The following is a 19,317-nucleotide window of genomic DNA, read 5'->3' as shown; positions in this document are numbered from 1 at the left end:
TACGGTATGCAACGCAGACGTATATTGACACATCTGTTATTAATAATAACCTCAGTCACTTGACCCAGTGTGGCTACGTGGTAAATGGATGGATGAACAACTACATTTCACCTCAAATGGGCAGACAAATCCATAAAGAATGTAACATTTTATGATATTGTCTCTGCTAAAGGTGATATACAAAATAAAGACAAGCTATTTAAAATCATTGCTGACATGCTCAAAGTAATCCCGCAGATATCTTTAGAATAAGACAGTCAAGTAGTAGACAGGCAGATTTTTGGATTTGCCAGGAAAGATTTATGATGGCCATTATGCAGAGTGAACTCTTCAGTTCACACCAGATCATTTATTTTGTGCATACCTAATATTGAACATTTGGCAATGTGTCTCTGCACTTCAGCATTCTTTCCACCCACTGCGCAAAATTGCAAATCTTTGCGGTTTTCAATGATAGTTGCGTAAGATGCAGTCCCTCTAATGCTAAGCAGATGTCCTCCTCAGCAGGTCTCGCTCTGTGTGACGAATGCTGTGTTCTTCTTGCATAATCCCACTATAATTCCACCCAAAGTTCTACCACAGGAGAAGCTTGCATCAGATCAGCTCTGACCAGAACCATCCATCCATTTTCTTTGCCTCTTATCCTCACTAGGGTCGCGGGCTGCCGGAGCCTATCCCAGCTATCTTCGGGCGAGAGGCGGGGTACACCCTGAACCGGTCGCTAGCCAATCGCAGGGCAAATAGAAACAAACAACCATTCGCACTGACATTCACACCTATGGGAAATTTAGTCCTCAATCAACCTACCACGCATGTTTTTGGGATGTGGGAGGAAACCGGAGTGCCCGGAGAGAACCCACCCGGGCACGGGGAGAACATGCAAACTCGACACGGGCCAGGCCGGGATTTGAACCCCGGATCCCAGAACTCTGAGGGAAATGTGCTAACCAGTTGTCCACCGTGCCGGGCTGACCAGAACCATCTTTCCATTTGTAGATGATTACGGAGGAAAATAAATACTTGGGGTCTTACACGATATTACTAAAAGAAGTCTAGTCTTAAACAAGTATTTAGTCATTTCAAACGTACCCTTCCAGCATAGTGGATGATGCAGAAGTCAGCTTTGTCTTTGAGCTGGCGCGGTTTCTGAAACTTGGTGTGTGTTCCCTGTTCTTGGATCAGCTTGTCCACAAAGGTCTTGTCTGTGGCCTTGGGGAACCAGCACTCCTCATCTAGCAGAGCTAACAACCCTGGAGGGTTTGCCTGGATGAACAGCAACAGAACTTCAAGAGCTCAGATTAAAGTTTTAGCACTATAAAACTAACATGAATCATGATGATTCTATTTAACAACTGACCGGCCTCTCAATGAGGTCGATGCAGGGCTGCAGGTCCAGACCGAAATCGATGAAGCTCCACTCGATGCCCTCCCTCTGGTACTCCTCCTGCTCAAGGATGAACATGGTGTGGTTGAAGAGCTGCTGCAGCTTCTCGTTGGTATAGTTGATGCACAGCTGCTCGAAAGAGTTGAGCTGTTAAAAGAAGCGGGGAGAAACCATTAACACGTACCCGAACTTTAACTAAACAAAACACTTTTGGGATAGTGGCTTTAATGATGTTGTCCCAGCCAGACATCCATAACGCAACAATGACAAGAGTCAAACCTGGAAGATCTCAAAGCCAGCAATGTCCAGGATACCGATGAAGGAGGCACCCTGTCTTTTAGTCCTGTCTAGAGCTTTGTTAATGCGATGGACCAGCCAACGGAAGAGACGCTCATATGTTGCTTTAGCCAGGGCCTCCACAGCAAAGTCAGCCTGTAGCAAGGACCACAGTGGTGAGACTGTACAATAATATTTCCACAAATAGGGATTTACTTATTCAACAATATTATCAGTATACTGTATTACAGTTTATCTCCAGTGACAAAGGAGTTTATCATAAGAATTAAGAGGACCTTTACAGAGAAATACAGCGAAAAGCCAAATACTGAGGCAATCTGGACATAACTATCAAGTCCGGTTGCAACCTGGAATATCAACACGGACACACACGACGACATTGCAGAGTGAGCACCTGCAAAACCTTAACTGTCATTGAAGATGGCATTTCCACATCACAGACATCTTTAATGGAACACAGGGAATGCATTTACAGCATGCGATGTTTCTCCACTTTAGTTCATCATGTTTCTGTCTCTCAGTAGGTGCTGCTGTTTTGGTTGGCAATCCTCTAGTAGTTGAAATGGGCTCAGTAGTTAACAATCTATCATTCAATCCATTTCCTATATCCTTATCCTGTTTCGGGTCACAGGGGATCTCAGTAGACATCAGGAAAAATGCGGACAACACCTAGCAAACAACCACCCGCACTCACTTCATTTCTGTCTCTGAGTTTGAATTGGAAAGTCAGGCAAGTAAACCACTACAGTACTATCGGTGACTTCAGCTAACTATCTATCTCAGGTAATTACACATACTGGTGGTCTGTCTTCCTGATGGGAGAAAGTAGGCATCCATTTAAGGGAGGCATTTTTTTGTGGACTGGAGAACGCACCTGACGACTAATTGAGGCACAGCGTCTATTAGAGCAGTGCTTCCCGACCTTTAATGAGCCAAGACACATATTTTTCATTGGAAAAAATCTCAATGAACAGCACCACGTAAAAATGTCACGAAATGTGGATACAGAGATTAATTATGTACCTTCTGTCATTTAGTGAAATAGCATTTAATTGTTTTGCCTGTCACTCTACGTCGCTGGGTACATTTTAGCAGTGCTTTAATAAAGAGAACAGCATAAGAGTAGGTCTACAGAAGACCAACCTGCTCTTTGGTTTGGGCTTTCTGGACATAGTCTCGTCCCACTTTGATCCTTGGCGAGAGGATGGCTCTAGTGAACTCCATGACACTCATGCCCAACAGGTGACACAGCTTCTGAGCGGCTGAGGAAAGGTATCAAAGTCAGGAATGAGAAAAAAAGAAGAAAATATTATGGCTTTTCCACAATACCTTTTGACATACAATAAAACATTTCCGAAACAGATTAAAACAAAGACCTCAATCTGTTATTTATTTTCATCCAAGTTTTCACTGAAATTTTATGACAGATTTCACCATTTGTATAAAATATAATGGAAATGTCTGGAGCTAATGGAAAGCTGAAAGAAGCTGTCAGCTAGCCTCTCCTAGAAAAACATTCCCTCGTCCTGGATCCCGCTAGTCACATTTGGGAATATTTTGCCTAGCTGCCTCATTGGCACTCGTGACTCAGTCTCCCACTGTCTCTCTCTCTCTCTCCCTCTTAAAAGGGACCGCTATGCACAGCCACATTTGGAGTGGAGGAACTCGGGGGCCCATTTCCTCTGAGGAATAAATCTTCAGGGTGATGTGCTTTAATAGCAGGTTGACAAGGTTCAAGGACAGAAAGCGCATACATCCACATCCTACTGCTCTCTGCATGCAGATCACAATGTAAAGGAGGCTGAAAAAGGAGAGGAACATATACGGGAAGGGGAAAAGATGGGAGCTTCTAGGTACATAATTACGCAGCAGATGTGTGTCAGTTTATGTGTACCATTTAAAACATTACATTTAAGGGAGGAACACTTGATTGAAGGTAAAATCTGAGGTCTCTGAACTGGTTTGTATGTTTCAATTCCTTGCCATTTTCTTATCTATGTATTATGTCAATGTCAATGTCTATAACATTAGAGAAGTGTGAGGGGAAAATAACAGCAAAGAATAATAAAATGCTGTGTTTCAAATGTCTATTTTGGTTTTGGAGAAGAATGTTCAATGTGCAACTGTGGGGGGCGGGGGGGGGGGTTTAAATACAGAAATCACAAGCATTCATCTCACATTATAAAACCTAAGAACAAAATTAGTTTTGCTTGAAGGAGCTTAATACTTGACCGCAAGGGCAAAAAATGCTGTTAACAACTAGCACAATAACTGTGATTTGGACTGAATGAATGCAGATACTGTATGAAACCAGTGTATTAAATCTACATCCATTAACCCTTCATATTTTGAAGAACATTTTTACCTGTATTATCAGGCATGGAGGCCTGGTCGGTGTTCCTTTCCTTCTTAAAGATAATGTTTCCAAACTGAAGCACCGAGGACACGACTTTCAACATGGCTAGGAAAATAGAAAACAAGAATAAATAGACAAAAAAAACTATGCCTCACATTAATGTGGTGAATATGGTCAAGAGGGGGTTAAAAAAAACAATAATCTCAGACATTATTAGGATTATATTAAAAAATCCATCAATTTCTATTGGCGCTTGTTTTCAATTGGGTCGAACTGTGAGGCAGTTTAAATGCTCACATCTCTCGTGTCTATGTCTTATTCATGGTCACCACCACTCTAACCAATGGAGACATACCCAGAATCTCCTCGTGGGAGAAGCTCATGATGTGCATGGCCTCCATGGTCTCGTGGAAGTTGTCTTTATCCTGCTGGCCTGGGATTGGGATGTTGCCATTGGACAGGAAACGGTAGTTGTTAAACCCCTCCAAAAGCAGGTCAGCTAAGGATGTAAGAATACAATAATGAACCTTCAGAACCATGGACACAAGGGGGTCTGGGCTTTTAACTTCTTCCACACCAAACTCATTCAAGCATGCTTTTGTGGGACTTGTTTTGTCATGCTGGAACAGAAAATGGCCTTCCCCAAACTGTAAAAAAAACAAAGTTAGAAGCATACAATCGTCCATCAAGTCTTGTTAAGATGAAGACTTAAAGGGTTTCACTGTTTTAGCCATATAATGTAAACATCGAGGAATAGCCAGCACCATGCGAGGCATAGCCAGCACCATGTTCTGCATTGACAGCATGCATGTTAAATACTCACATTTGAGGTGTTCTCCAGCTCCGGCCAGCAGCTGGTAAAAAATGTGGAAGGTGCGTTCATCTTTGGCTTGGCGTATAGCTCTGGATTTCTCCAATAAATCTGAGAGCCAATTAGTCAAGGAAAGAAAAAAGAAAATCTAAATATTTCACATTTAATTTCCTTCTCACAAAAAGGATGACATAAAAGGGATACATGTTTCAATGTTGGCCCCAACAATATATCCAGTGACATCAAAGTTGATGCGGATGAATTTCCCCTGCAACACAAAAAAGATGCTTCAGGAAGTGCACAAGCTACACAGTCATCAATCTCTAACATGCTGTTGCTGCTATCGCATTTAAATAGCTGAATCCTTTTATGACCCGACAAGGCGATGACATATTGTTGAGATTTAGAAGTGACTTTGAAAAGACGAAAATTATCTGGCACTTACAAAACGGGATGAGTTGTCATTTTTCACCGTCTTCGCGTTTCCAAATGATTCGAGGATGGGGTTAGCTTGTAAAAGCTGACGTTCCAGTTCACCCTGTGGGGAAAAAAAACAATGGGTGTTACAGCGATCCTTTGTCAGCGCTTTAGAATTTCAAAGAACATGCACAAATAATTAGAAAGCAATAGCGTGTCGGTGATGTTTCAAGGTAAAAAATAAAAGCTCCATGCAGACAGACAGCAAACATCTGGAGGTCATGTGTTTCATACAGACGGACACATTGACAATGTGTAAGTAGACAAACAAAGCTGGATAGATGAATGACAGCAGTAAGAAAAAAAAAGGATAGAAATCATTAATAAACGAGTGCACACTATTGCATACTGTCTAACACATTCATTCAAGTTTGGAGTTCTGCATTACAAAACTCGACACTAAGCTTTACACGATCAGGATTTTTGGGACCGATCATCGATCAGCGAGTTTAAAAAACCGATAACCGATCCGATCACAAGATGGAGGAATGTGTCTATTTAAATGACCTGCTGATTTACTGTATATACTTGTGTACTTGATTGCTCAAAAAATTATATTTACAATAAATAATGTATCTTTGTTCCTCTATTTATGCCAGTGAGGCATAGTGACAGACAGAACAACTAAATGCTTTTTCTAGATGGCAGGAAGTACATACAGTAATTATGTAATTAATGCACTTTTTGTGACATTTTTGTGACATGTTTGTTGGTATGCCGTGAGATTTTTTAATTGTAAAATATGTTCCTTGGCTCCATAAAAGTTGGAAATCACTGCTCTAGTCAGATCGTGTATTCGAATCAGCCAGGTCAAACCAACATTACATGGCAGAAATAATGGGTGCTAACTTACTGTAATTAAATTACTTTATTTTTAATTAAATTACTTCTCTCACACCGAAACTTTAGAGCATGATTCGAAAGAATGGCGGCATGTTTACCTACAACCGTTCGTGCTAACACTAGCTTGCTAGGCTACATAACGTTTTGTTGCCTGCTTGCGAGCCGTATCGTATTAAAAGTACGTGAACATACCTCAAGCAAGCCTTAAACGAACGTCCTCTCCTGTCCTGAGCACCTGTGACCACCACCACACGTTTCCCCCCATTTTGTCCTCATAATACAGTCGCCGCGCTCCACTCTTGTTGTCATCGCCACGGTAACGAGTCGCGTTTGAGTTGACGAGATAAAGTCGAATGATCGTACAAAATTGTGGCATCGGAATACAAGATTTTATTGCAGTAGTCTGACATAGTGCAATCGTGAAAGAGCAAATTTGTCTTGCAGGCTGATCCGGGCATTACGTGTTGTCTGACTCAGACGTGTTGTCTGTTCCACACCGCCGAAATGTTTTAAAAAATATATATATTTTAATAACTTTATTGGCTGTCAGATATTTCCAATACTAAGTCAAAATACACGCGACAAGGCTAAAAATAAACTAGCTTTTGGATTCAAATATACTGTGCATGCGGCGACGCGGCATAAATGTCTTTTGCGGAGCCGATCAATCGGCGAATTATGAAATTAAAATGCTCAATATCGGCTGATACCGATCAGCCCGATAAAATCGGTGTAAAGTCTACTCGAAACATTTAACTAAATTCTGAAACATAATCTGACTTTTGGCACAGAATTGAGAATTTAAAATAAAATGTTTACAAATGCAAGTCAACTGACTGTAAAAATGGATGTGTCATGATTATTCATGATTGTTGATTTTAAGTAGTATTGTTGTAACTAGCGTAAATTAACCAAAATGGTTGCACTAAAATGATTCAACACTCAATTGTATATTTTGCAAAATGTGGAAACGTTCAATAAATAGTGTACTGCTTGTGACTGTTGTGTTAAACTATTTAAAAAGTCTTGTAATTTTGAGTGCAACTGTACAACAATATTGTCTGATTACTTTGTGCATAAATGCTATTCTTGTTGATATTGGGCATAACAATGTTTGGTTGGAAAACTAAACCTTTGGCCTTTCACTGTACATTTTTTTAGTTAACTAGTATGTAGCAAATAGATGACATAATTGGCAAGAGGTTATCTTGGGAAATGTTTTTCGTGGCTCTCTCGCAGAGAAAAAAAACTTTCCGTGAATAGGCGGCCGAACTGGACACTTTTGAGAAGCTAAATAAATAAATACACTTTTCATGCAGCTGTTTAAACATGTGGCTCATTTACTGTTTTCATCTAAAGCCAAATTGTGACCTAAATCCCAACCAGAGAATAAAAAATGCTGAGGGAAAGGCATATTTTTTCTACTGCTGCATTATTTCAGGGCATATATTTTTGCCGAAATTCAGGAATAGTAGCAGAAGCTAAAGGGGCCATTTTTTTCCACAAAGGGGAACATTGAGGGATCAGCACTGAGGCATGTGATGTCAGACTTGGAAGGAGGGTTCATGCTTTTTAATTGAGTTTCTGAGCAGCTGGACAAGTGTGACACGGGCTAAAAGCTGGTACAAGTCCAGTTATCTGTTTTTATTTAACATGGCAATCCTGTGGTGCAGATTGGGATTGTAAACTGGAAACCTCTACTCAAGTGTATGTTTTTCCTTTGGCCCACAAACACAATAAAAAACAAGCCGATTATAAAGACCAGGGGGGGGCAACTTTAGCTGACCCACATTTCTGATGCAATGGGAGTCAGTAGTGTGTCTGACAATTGACAGCCTCCATAAGTGACTCCAATTGTTGCGCAGCTGCTACTGAATTGTACGTCCACTCCCTCTGCGGCCCTCTAATTATTCAGTCATTTTCTGCACATCTCTGCCTCAGCTACAACTTTGTGTCTCTCCGCAGCACAGGCACTTTTGGCGGAATGTGAAGATGATTTTGGACAGATTGAGAAGAGTCAAAGAGGATCAGACAAACTGCTCCACTAAATCTTTCCAGTTGAGGATGTGTACTCAATGGTAAAACATCTGCTCTGTAGGTCACAAAAAATGTTCACTTGTCTAAAGAGCAAGTAAAAGGCCACTCCTTGGAAACAGTACAAAGTACATAAATCTGGTCACGATCAAGTTGATGTGGGGAAGTCATCTGGATGAATCCAGAAAACAATGGAGCGTGTTACTAAAATGATCCGACTTCAAGTCCCGAACAAAGGCAGTCCGAAGTTCTTTTCCGATGGCAACTACATAACCCAAATTTGTATGGCAGTCAGAATGCGCCACAGTATATTACTAACTAACGTATGCTAATGCAGTGATACAGTTATAATTACAGTAAATATTTGTATGACAAACCAAAGACCATAGATAATAAAACAATCCAATGAAAAACACTAAGTAAAAGTAAGCCTTCTTGTGCCACTTGACCATGTATTGTTACACCCGTTGGGCAAACTAATTCATTGCGCTGTTCGCAACCTTGAAACCTGACGCAAAACCCTGGACCACTCAAATATTTCATTAGCATAAATAAAGGCTTAACAGGAGGCAGGTTCAAATATTGTCTCAATAGCAGAACTGTTATAAAAGACACTGGTGATAACGTCTCAAGTCTCTTAAAAGATGAGGAGTTAAATGTAAGATGCAAATTACTGAGCAAAAAGCAACAAATACATTTGTAAGAACCTTATACAGTGGTGCCTTGAGATACGAGTGACCCGATCTTTTTTTTTTTCGAGATACAAGCCGTCACTTGGCCGATTTTATGCTTTGCTTTGCAGTTTTGTCAGCAAAAACTTGAGATACAAGCGCTACTGCATATGGTGGCACCAAACTCAACTCACTTCACTACAAGCAAAAGTTTGGCCGAAAGTGAAACTTTTGTCAAAAAATAAGCTTTAAGAAGCCACTCCCAGGTGACGTATATTGCCAAAATAAACATAAAACAAAGACACTTACACGCGTATTTAAAACATCCACGTTACTTTGCCTTTGGAAAGTCCGCTAGCTTATGGCAAACACACAATGGAAAATGCTATAGATAGGTTATAAGCTAACAATGTAGCATTATTAAAAACCATGAAGGAACAGATATTTGAAGACAAATGGTACCAACACATGTAGATAGACGATTTAAGAATAGTCACAGGCTTATATTCTTTATCGGGAAGAAGAAAAAAAAGCGCACACATAAGAATGAAGACAATGTGAGGCTGGACTGGAATAATGTCATTTCCATTCATTTCCACAAATTCAACTCGGAAGTCAAGGCACCACTGTATTTAACAATGCAGCAGGGGTGTTCTTATAAGTTAGATGGCATAGCAGCATATTAGTCAAAAGAAATTTACAGTGAAACCTTGAAAGGTCGAACACAGGAATTCCGAAAAGAGGAAAAGTGACATTTCAACAATCTGAATGGCCATACAAGTACACCACTAATATTAATATGTTAAAAAAAAAATTTAAATAAAAAAAAAAAAACTCATAACACCTACTAAACTGAAATGACAAATGAGGAGGGCGTCGTAAATATGACAAAACCTTTACAGAATTCGACTTTTGAGGTTCCACTGTAAACGTGATTGATTAATGCTGTAGGATGCCACTAGTAGCAATCAAGCGGCCACACTGCAAGTCGTGCCCAAGTGAGATTGCTGCAAATCCCGCTCACTCCATCAGCACAAGTGTGGTTTCATGCAATCAAGGAAAAGGAAAAATCAAGGACAACCACTGCAAGTGAATGGAAGTGGATGAAAAGCTCCTTTAGTCCAACCTAAAATCATACAGGTACATCTCAATAAATTACAACATATTTATTTACATTTATTGAGACGCACCTGTATATTAAAGCATGATTAGTCTTTCTAAGAGCAAAGTGTGGATGGAAGCAGAGTGGGTAGAGCCCCCTTTGTATTGTAAGGAAGGTGAGTCAGGTGAAAAGCTACATTCTACTCACATAAAAGAGGGCTCCACTCTGTAGGACATGAGGGGATTCAAGTGTTATTCTCATGGAGAATCAATAATGACAATGTCATGATAAAAACAACTTAAGAACCAGAACGCAGCCGACAGTGATTATAATAACAGTGTACCATTCTTATTGGTCCTACATGCTTTACAATCTTCTGTAACTTGAATTATTGCTAGTGGTTCGGATGGTAGGTTTAAATGTTTGTAAATGGCACATAGAAAAGGAACCCATAAAGTACCCCAAAACGTACGTTAACTGAACCCCCCCCAAAAAAAAGACAAGAACACAACTTTACATAATGGCACATTTACATATACAAGGTATGTACGTGAAACATAATCATGGAATTTTAAAAGGACATTCCATCTTATAAAAAATTCACCGGTACTTACAACTGCATTTTGCGCCTGATAGTAAAAGAACAAAGTAAACACAAGAAATTCCATGTTTCAGCGTTGTCAAATCTGTTTTCCATGGATGTTTCCATTTTGAAAACTGTTTACTTTTCACCAACTAAATACCGACTGGTGTTAACCAAACATTTGACCGATATAGTGAAAGATTGTTTGTTGCATGCACATAAATGAAATGTATAATGAAAAATAGAGACTTGCCTGCAGCTTCACTGGCTTAGGAGATTCTGGCTGTTTGTTACAAATGAACAAATTGCAAAGTGTTAGATTGCATACAAAGATCTGCTGTCTAAAGCCATGGAGCATAACTCATTGACTATCATAAAACCCAAACCCTACAGAAATCCCAGCGTGACTGTCACTTATTTATGTAGCCATCGATACTCCACTTAATTTGTTCAGTTTCTTTGATATAATATTGTTCAGGTAATACTCACAGGAATGTTGTGGTCTTTTCTTCCTTTGTGGGAGGAGGCAACATGCGCCAGGTACTGGATGACTTTCTTTGTGTTCTCCGTCTTGCCAGCTCCAGACTCACCACTGTGTGAGACAAAAGAACATGAGGCTCCTAAGAAGCTTTGCAAAACCCCTCTCCTGGAATGAACTACAAATCCATCCCATCTCAATTTCTGCCATAAAAAACGCCAATAGAGCAGAGACAGCAGTACACGTTTTGCAGACCCTGTCAGATTGAAGCGGGACTATTCTCAACATTAGCAAAAACACACAGGGCTGCTTAGGACTAACATGCGTCTTTCTATGAATTTGATGCATTGGTCTAGCTTCGCAAGTTGTAGTTTTGTAAATGTCGAGCTTGCTTTTTGCTGCTCCCACTGCGGTGTTGCAAACAAAAAATGCAGGGAGGAAATCCTCTAAAGTACTGTAAGCCTTTTTAAAAAAAAAAATGAATTGAGGGACAGTTGAGATTTAAAGCATGTCTGGGGTTTTACCGTGAGTGCAAATTTGCACAAGCCAAAAATTCACAATAGTTTTAGAGTCTTAAGGGTGAGCGAGTGTGTGTCAATGTAAATATGTTTAAAGCACAGGTAATGGTGGAGGGATTAATACCAATGTATTACTTGAAGGTAAAAGTCTTGGGTGTGAAATTCCACATGTAATCACATCTTGTATATAATGTATATATTTCTACAAAAAATAACCTACAGTATGGGTGGGCATGTAATATGACCAAGTATAGCTCAACAACATCATGTTATGACAAATACCATTTTTAATATATACTGTATAACACACTACTGTACATCACTAGAGGTTGTAATAAGCACTGCAGTTTTTTCATGCGCTGATGTCCTCAACAGATGATGAGAAGGCAAGGGCCCGTTACCGGTTTCAAGGTACACTGCGATTTTAAACATGTTGCGGTTTCAAAATTGCAAAAACTTACCATCAGCAGTATTAGTTTTTGGAGTCGTCAGGGCAAGCAAAGAGACGACCCCTCCACTTCCTGCTGCTGGTGCGAGCAGGCAGTGAGTACGACGACTTTTCCCCTGATCAAATGGGGATTTTTCAGGTACTTTGATACTCATCGTTTTTTTGTTTTTTTATCTTGGTCGAAGAAGGATATGCAAAACGTGTTTACGAAGAGAGGCAAATTCAAGGTAAGGTTAATACATTACTATAACGCTGTCTTGAAAAGAACATTTGCGACCAGCTACCAGAGTTACCGTAATTTCCCGTGTATAATGCGCACCCCCAAAGTTGACCTCGAAATTCTGGAAAAACCCTTCTACCTATGTATAATGCATTTTTACAATGCATGATTTTGCTTCTACCCATATGATCAAAACATGAAATATTTATTTTCAAATAATTATTCTGAAGTAATAAGTAAGAAAGTAATACTTTTTTATTTACTTGCTCGTATTTTGAAATTGACAGCCTTACTTTTATTTAGTCAATGAGAAAACACAGGGCAGCACGGTGGCCGACTAGTTAGAGCGTCAGCCTCACAGTTCTGAGGACCCCGGGTTCAATCCCCGGCCCCGACTGTGTGGAGTTTGCATGTGTGGGTTTTCTCCGGGCACTCCGGTTTCCTCCCACATCCCAAAAACATGCATTAATTGGAGACTCTAAATTCCCCGTAAGTATGACTGTGAGTGCGAATGGTTGTTTGTTTGTATGTGCCCTGCGATTGGCTGGCAACCCGTTCAGGGTGTATCCCGCCTCCTGCCCGATGACAGCTGGGATAGGCTCCAGCACGCCGTGACCCTAGTGAGGAGAAGTGGCTCAGAAAATGGATGGATGGATGGATGGATGGAGAAAACATAGTTGCGCTCATATGTTTGATTACCCAGGCAGAATTTTTAAGATGGATACAATTCTTTAAAGAAAACATGAAGGGCCAGGCGAAACACATTTAATATTATTTTAATGGGATTCAAATTAAACTGTCAAGCAGTTTAGAAAAGCATTATCACTAAACAAAACATAACCATAAAGAAATGAATGATGATTGGTGTTCAGTCATACTTTAAAAAAAAAAGGAATATTTCACAAAGTCTCCCAGGGTATGTAAACTTATGACCATGCAGTCATATGTACCCCTGTCATATTGGAATGAAAGTGTAGGCAACATCTTTTTCATAACCTCTAGGTGGCGGCATATTAGAATGAAAGTGTACACCTTTCCCATAACCTCTAGGTGGCGGTGACATTGGAATAAAAGTGTACAGCTTTTTCATAACCTCTAGATGGCGGCATACATTTATAAAATGTGAATGTGTTTTCATTTCCCCCTATACCTATGTATAGTGCGCAATATTTATTTTTATTTAAAAAATTGGGGGGGGGTGCGCATTATACACGAGAAATTACGGTAACTTGTCTTGGAGCAAATACTGTAACTAGCTAACTAGCATTGCTAACATCAGTTCGTTTTCGCTCTAACGTTACTTTCCAAAGCGGAGAAGAGCATCCAAGTTGCTACCAATTTTCTGAGAAATTAGTACTTTTACTTGTCTACATTTTAATTTTATTTAGAAAATTTCAATTGCTTACTTTTTTTCACGCGTATTTATGTACCTACGGAGCACAATCAATAGGAAAAAAAGCTGTTATTATATCCGACCATTTTTAAATAATTATTAGTTTTAGAGTACCGTAAAGACCGTGATACAGTGCAATCACAATATTTCAGTTCACAGTTATTATACTATCAGAATCTGATACCGGCCCATGCCCAATGATTAAATTAGATTATTGTCTGATGTAAAATGTTAGACTGCAAAAAAAATCACAGTTGGTAAAAGAGTAACTACACTTAGGTATTTGCGGCCAATGTAAAAATGGAAGGACAAAACCAAGACGCCTGCCTCTATTTGAAGAGCAGGGCTGTGGCATGGTTCAGGTCTTGATAACTTTGGAATTTTCTTAGGCTTCATTCCTGTCATCTGCACACTCTTGTTAGTAGAAAGGCCAGATGGTTGTGAGACAAAAATGTCAAACATGCTTTTCTTTTAAGTAACAACAGTCTGGTCAGTGTCACAAGGACCTGAAGCCACAGTCATGACCTTGGCAATATAAATTTTATAAACAGTAGTCGACTACAGATTCTGGAGACTCACGTGCAAAGAATGGACTGGTCCTCTCGATCTGTGGGAAACAACAAGGAGACATATATAAGAATAGGTCAAACTCAGCAGTCTGTCTTTGACACTGTCTCTAGTGGCCCTTTGATTGACAGTGGTCAGCATCAAGACTTCAAGAGAAGTCTCATCAGCGATTTTCAGAATTGAGGGATATATCACAGTTTCTAAATTCAGGTTTTTAAAAAATTAACTCCACAAGACTCCAACTGAAATAGCCTAACCATGGTGCTGAAGTGACACTGTGAAGCCAAACAACTGCAAAAGTGAGATAAGAATACTGGATAGTCACCATCAAAATAGTCACACGAAACAAGCAGAGTATTTTTTCCAAGGGAGATAGTGTCCAGCTGGAAATCATGTACTGTATTTCTTCAAACAGTGACCTCCACGAATAGACAGCTCCAATTAATCGCCAAGTGTGTAGTTCACTTCAATAAACATGGGTAATAGTTTCATAACATAATAAAAAGTAAATTTTTCACAATACAGGCTAAATTTGGAATTGGATTATTTGAATTATGAGAAATTGTTAAAAACAAATGATTGAATATCTAAGATTATTTAACATTACTACAGAGGCCTACCACCTAATAAATGCCTTAGCCCTAATAAAAACCTGGTACTCACCCCCAGGCCACTTTATGAGGAATATAGTTTTCTCCTTCAAATTTCCTAGAGATTTGCGAAATAGAGTCACAGTGTAGAGTTCATGTTGTAAATATACACTGTACAAAATATGAAGGAATAAGTTATGAGTAAAACATAATTACTGAAGCACAGAGGGCTGGAGGAAAGAGAACCTTCAAGGGGATTTCAATGGCTGGCATTCATTCATTTTAAGGGGGAATAGTTTGAAAAAGACTTGCACTAACTGTCTTGTGTATATGTCAACGTATTGCGTAGATGCTGAAGCACTAACAGCTTGACACTGGCAGAATGACAGGGGTGAAGTGCTGAGTATGTGGAAAGGTATCTGAATGAGGACACAGCTGGAGGAATCGTCAGGGACAATCTGGATTTCCTGGCGTTAACTGGGAACTTCCTGCAGTTACATTCTGTGACAAGGGGGCACGACCACACACATACGCACCTGTAGTCGTTGGCCTTTTCTCAATACCAGTTTGCAAGAAAATGCATCTGAGCTTGGCGGCTGTACAGTGGATATATAAAATCTACACACCCCTGTTCAGATGCCAGATTTTTTTGGTATAAAATCAAGACAAGACTGTATTAGAGTGGACATACTGTTCAGGTCAGAAGACTACTCTTTTAAAACGTGAGAATGCAGTTTGACGGTTAGGCCATTTGAATACCAGAAGCACAGCTCGGGAGCTGTAGTTAGCATCAAACTATTAAACAGTTGCTGGTCCAACTCCAGGTTCCATCCCAGTCCTGTCAAAGTATCCTTGAGCATGATCAGCCACCAAGCATTCTGGATGAGTTCAGCTGCGGTACAATTCCGTTATATCCTGCATAAGCTACGTAAATAGTGTGACATCAAAGCAGGGAGACGCCAATGAGTTAAACCGTTCAAGTTGGAATTTTTTCATTTTCTGAGCCGCTTCTCCTCACTCGGGTCGTGGGCGTGCCGTATCCTATCCCAGCTATCATCGGGCAGGAGACCCTGAATTGGTTGCCAGCCAATCGCAGGGCATCAAGTTGGAATTTCTTTTCATATTTTCCGGGTTGGTGTTCTGTATATATGGCAGTGACACAGAATGGGGGGCCCAAGGACAACACCTGTATAAATGGTTAATGTCGGAAATTGGTTTTAAATTTATCCTGAAAGACATTTTTGGGATCCATGAGAAACACAAATAGAAAGTGTTAACAGAGTTTGAGAACGGTCTAAGCCGAGTAGAATCTTTACAAAACCAGGTTATACAGTATGCTACTGTTTAAACAAGCCCCTTTATTCCTGTTGCTATCTAAAGCAACACACCAACACCACTCAGATAGCTGCTGTTTATCAGACTGACTGCAGACACTGTGGAAAGATAGATCCTGCCTCTTCACTTCCATATCCTAACCATTCAACCGCCATTATATACTGGATATAATGTCAAGGAAACAGACAATTTCGGAATCTTTGCAAATGAGGAAAAAAACAAACTCCCCACAATTTTCCTATAATGATACTTGATGGTTAGAAGGGCAGTTTGTGGGCTGTGCATGACTAGAGGAGATTGTGTCAATTTCACGTGACTAAGGCTACAGCATTGACAATTAATTACCCTCCAAGATATAAAAGCCACAATTAACACGAGGTAAAAATGTATAATGTTTTCACTACAAGAGATAATAGAGACAATTTTACTAAATCATGATTACAGAAAAAGAGTAAAAATAAAAAAACTCAGACTACAATACATCGAATGGCTTAAATCAGGGGTGTCAAACTCAATTTTGTCATGGGCCACATTATAGTTATGGTCTGCCTCAGAGGGCAGGCTGGTTATGACTGTGAAACCATATAATTCTTTAATTGCCTCATTTTATTATTACATATAGAGTACACAACAGATTGATGGATAACTACTTTTGAAATCACAAGCCAAGCATAATAGTTTGTTCATCTATTGTTAACGTTACTGTAAGAAGCGTTTTGGAATAAATGCTTAAAATATCTCGATGTAATTATTTATTACATATGACAACCTGAAATTTGGTACAGATTTGAGCAGGAATTATGGAAGTTGGCACATGTGATTTGCTTTCACAGGCCATATAAAACGATGGGACTGGCTAGAGCTGGCCCCCGGGCCTTGAGTTTGACACCTATGGCTTAAACGATATTACTTACTACTGAAGGCTTCTTTATACTCGCGTGGACAGCGACCCCGCTGACGTCACTGCGGTCATCCGGCGCGTAGTTTGCCTTTATACTCGAGCACAACCTACACGTGCACTTTTGAAAATGTACTGCAGTTCACCTCCAGGTCAAGGGTGTCACTACTGCTGGTGTCACTCCAGTGGTACTCCACAGGGTGGAGTTTCCTCTGCATTTTTTTTTAGCCATTTCCGGTCGCCGTTCTTACTTTCCTTTCAATAACAAGGAACAAAGCAACAACTATGGCGACCGTGGAACAGTGCCTGCTAGAACAAATGGACCTAGATGACCAGATGATACTTTTAATTATGATGCAAAATCTATCGAGAAGGCGGCGGCATAGAAAAAAAGACATTTAAATAACATAGGTGGTCAAAAACGTATGGTTGATTTTCCACCCAAGCTGTGTTTATACACGCAAACTGACATTCATTGGATTTCCCCCACAGAAAGTGCTGTATGCGTGTTGTCAAATATCAAAACTATAGTATTACATAACTGAATTTAAAAAGCACTAAAAAGTACTCCTGATTTTTAGTCATTCTTTGCACATTCTATGGCTGTGGTGTGTGTTTTGTGATTGCCTAGTAAATGCTTGTACACCATGATATGATGGTTCAGTAAGTTCTACTAAAGGTTTTAATGACTTGAACCATGCCACCGTAATACGGTGCATCTTCCACATATCAGGAAACACTTTTTACTGGAAAGAGGTGACTGATTTGACATGGATGTCAACAGTGTTTTAAAAGTTGAGTGGTGAATTGATTAAAATAATTAATTTCAGGGGGAAATAACAAAGAGCACTGGTGTCAGTTGAGTTTGGACTAGTGTGTGTCAGCCACAATTTTACAAATGGAAACATATGCAGAAGAGATCCTCAGTGTTTTCTTTCCAATGTGGAACATTTTTGACGAGAAGGCTATGGAATCTGATAGGGAGATATACTGTACAAGGAACAATAATATTTTTGATTTCAATCAAGGTATTCATTCAAACTGAAGAAAAGCATCTCTGCTTTATAAATACATCTTGTCTGGTCTATAACAAATCACTTCTGACAGGCAGTAAGGTAGCCAAGAGCTGAATGGAAAGGAGAAAATGGAAAAATAAGTGACTGACGAGGTGAAGATGAAGACATACTTCGGTAGCATTTCTATTTGTCCTAATGCCTCCCTGCCACTCTCAATAGACTTGGCAACTACAGTGGCAAAAAAAATTGGTGCACTGAAGACCTTATTGATTGGTAATATACAGTTAGGTACTGAAGTAATTGAATATTTTATGTGATTGTAAATAAACACATAATTTGCAATAGTTGAATGGGAAAGGACTACAGTATGTGCCCCACGTCCATGAGGTACTTCCGATCTCGCCAGTGATCAGCGAATGAGTTTCCGGTTAACTTTCTTCTCCACTCACAACAATGGGAAAATGAACGGACGGAAAACCTTGAGTGCATCAACTGCCTGAAAAATTAGTAAATATAATATGAGATACTTTTAGTTCCAGAAAACAGTGGGTGGCTGAAATGAGTATTGCTGTGTGCCCCTTTGCACCGTATTGAGTCGCTATAATGTAATATGGTAAGCGCGTAAACTAGGTTTCCATATCATAAATTATGACCGCTGCATTCCCAGTTCTGGAGGTTCCCACTTGAGAATTTGCTCACATTATATATATGTAAAATTAGCACATTTTTTCCTGGCAGCTCTAGTCAATCGATATTACCAAAAGATACACCTCTAAAAGTCGCATTTGAATTCAAATTTTGCCATTCAAAACACAACAGTAGCTACTTCCTACTGATTGCTACTTGCTCCTGGCATATGGGTTACACCATTCACATCACATCTGGTCCAGTTGTTGTGGACGCACAGCACAATTGTTCCATTGATTTACTATCAGTCACTGCTCGAGAGCTATTTGCATTATTTTTTAGAAATGTGCTGAATCGCAGACATTTCCTGTACGATGTATGTGGTGTGGTGAACTGAAGGTTTTAGGTTATTGGTTCAAAGGGCCATGAGAGCTGTTACCGTGTGCTAGAATTGCTACCAGGTGGAGCAAAGCCTTCTCTTAATGTATGCTCTGTTATTACAGACATTCCCAAGCATTTTATCAGACATTCTTAGCTGTGCTTACGCCATACACTCACTGTTCAGTGTCATGAAGAACACATTGCACTCGATTAACAACTTCTATTGATGACAGTCATACTTTTGTCTTTTGAGATAAAGCCTGTCTTGCAATGGATGTCAAAGAACCG

At 39.8% G+C, this 19,317-nt stretch overlaps 1 protein-coding gene across 4 annotated transcripts in view; it reads right to left on the bottom strand.

The window, feature by feature from the left end:
* myh10 (myosin, heavy chain 10, non-muscle) overlaps window positions 1–19,317 on the bottom strand; it is a 50,085-nt gene that overhangs the window by 16,097 nt on the left and 14,671 nt on the right. For 2 of the 4 annotated variants that reach the window (XM_061678591.1, XM_061678593.1), the window contains exons 4-16: window positions 14,195–14,222; window positions 11,048–11,150; window positions 10,812–10,841; window positions 10,183–10,200; window positions 5,294–5,386; window positions 5,053–5,116; window positions 4,861–4,959; window positions 4,393–4,536; window positions 4,047–4,142; window positions 2,825–2,943; window positions 1,664–1,816; window positions 1,358–1,531; window positions 1,090–1,263 (exon numbers count right to left, since the gene is read on the bottom strand). In XM_061678591.1, the coding sequence (XP_061534575.1) occupies window positions 1,090–1,263; window positions 1,358–1,531; window positions 1,664–1,816; window positions 2,825–2,943; window positions 4,047–4,142; window positions 4,393–4,536; window positions 4,861–4,959; window positions 5,053–5,116; window positions 5,294–5,386; window positions 10,183–10,200; window positions 10,812–10,841; window positions 11,048–11,150; window positions 14,195–14,222 (1,295 nt within the window). The remainder of the gene's footprint in view (window positions 1–1,089; window positions 1,264–1,357; window positions 1,532–1,663; window positions 1,817–2,824; window positions 2,944–4,046; window positions 4,143–4,392; window positions 4,537–4,860; window positions 4,960–5,052; window positions 5,117–5,293; window positions 5,387–10,182; window positions 10,201–10,811; window positions 10,842–11,047; window positions 11,151–14,194; window positions 14,223–19,317) is intronic. The other 2 variants (XM_061678592.1, XM_061678594.1) reach the window with 1 other exon arrangement.

The sequence above is a fragment of the Phycodurus eques genome, chromosome 6 (assembly GCF_024500275.1).
Source record: "Phycodurus eques isolate BA_2022a chromosome 6, UOR_Pequ_1.1, whole genome shotgun sequence".
NCBI lineage: Eukaryota > Metazoa > Chordata > Actinopteri > Syngnathiformes > Syngnathidae > Phycodurus > Phycodurus eques.
Note: the sequence above shows the minus strand (reverse complement) of the source record. Positions and strands in the feature narration are given on the sequence as shown.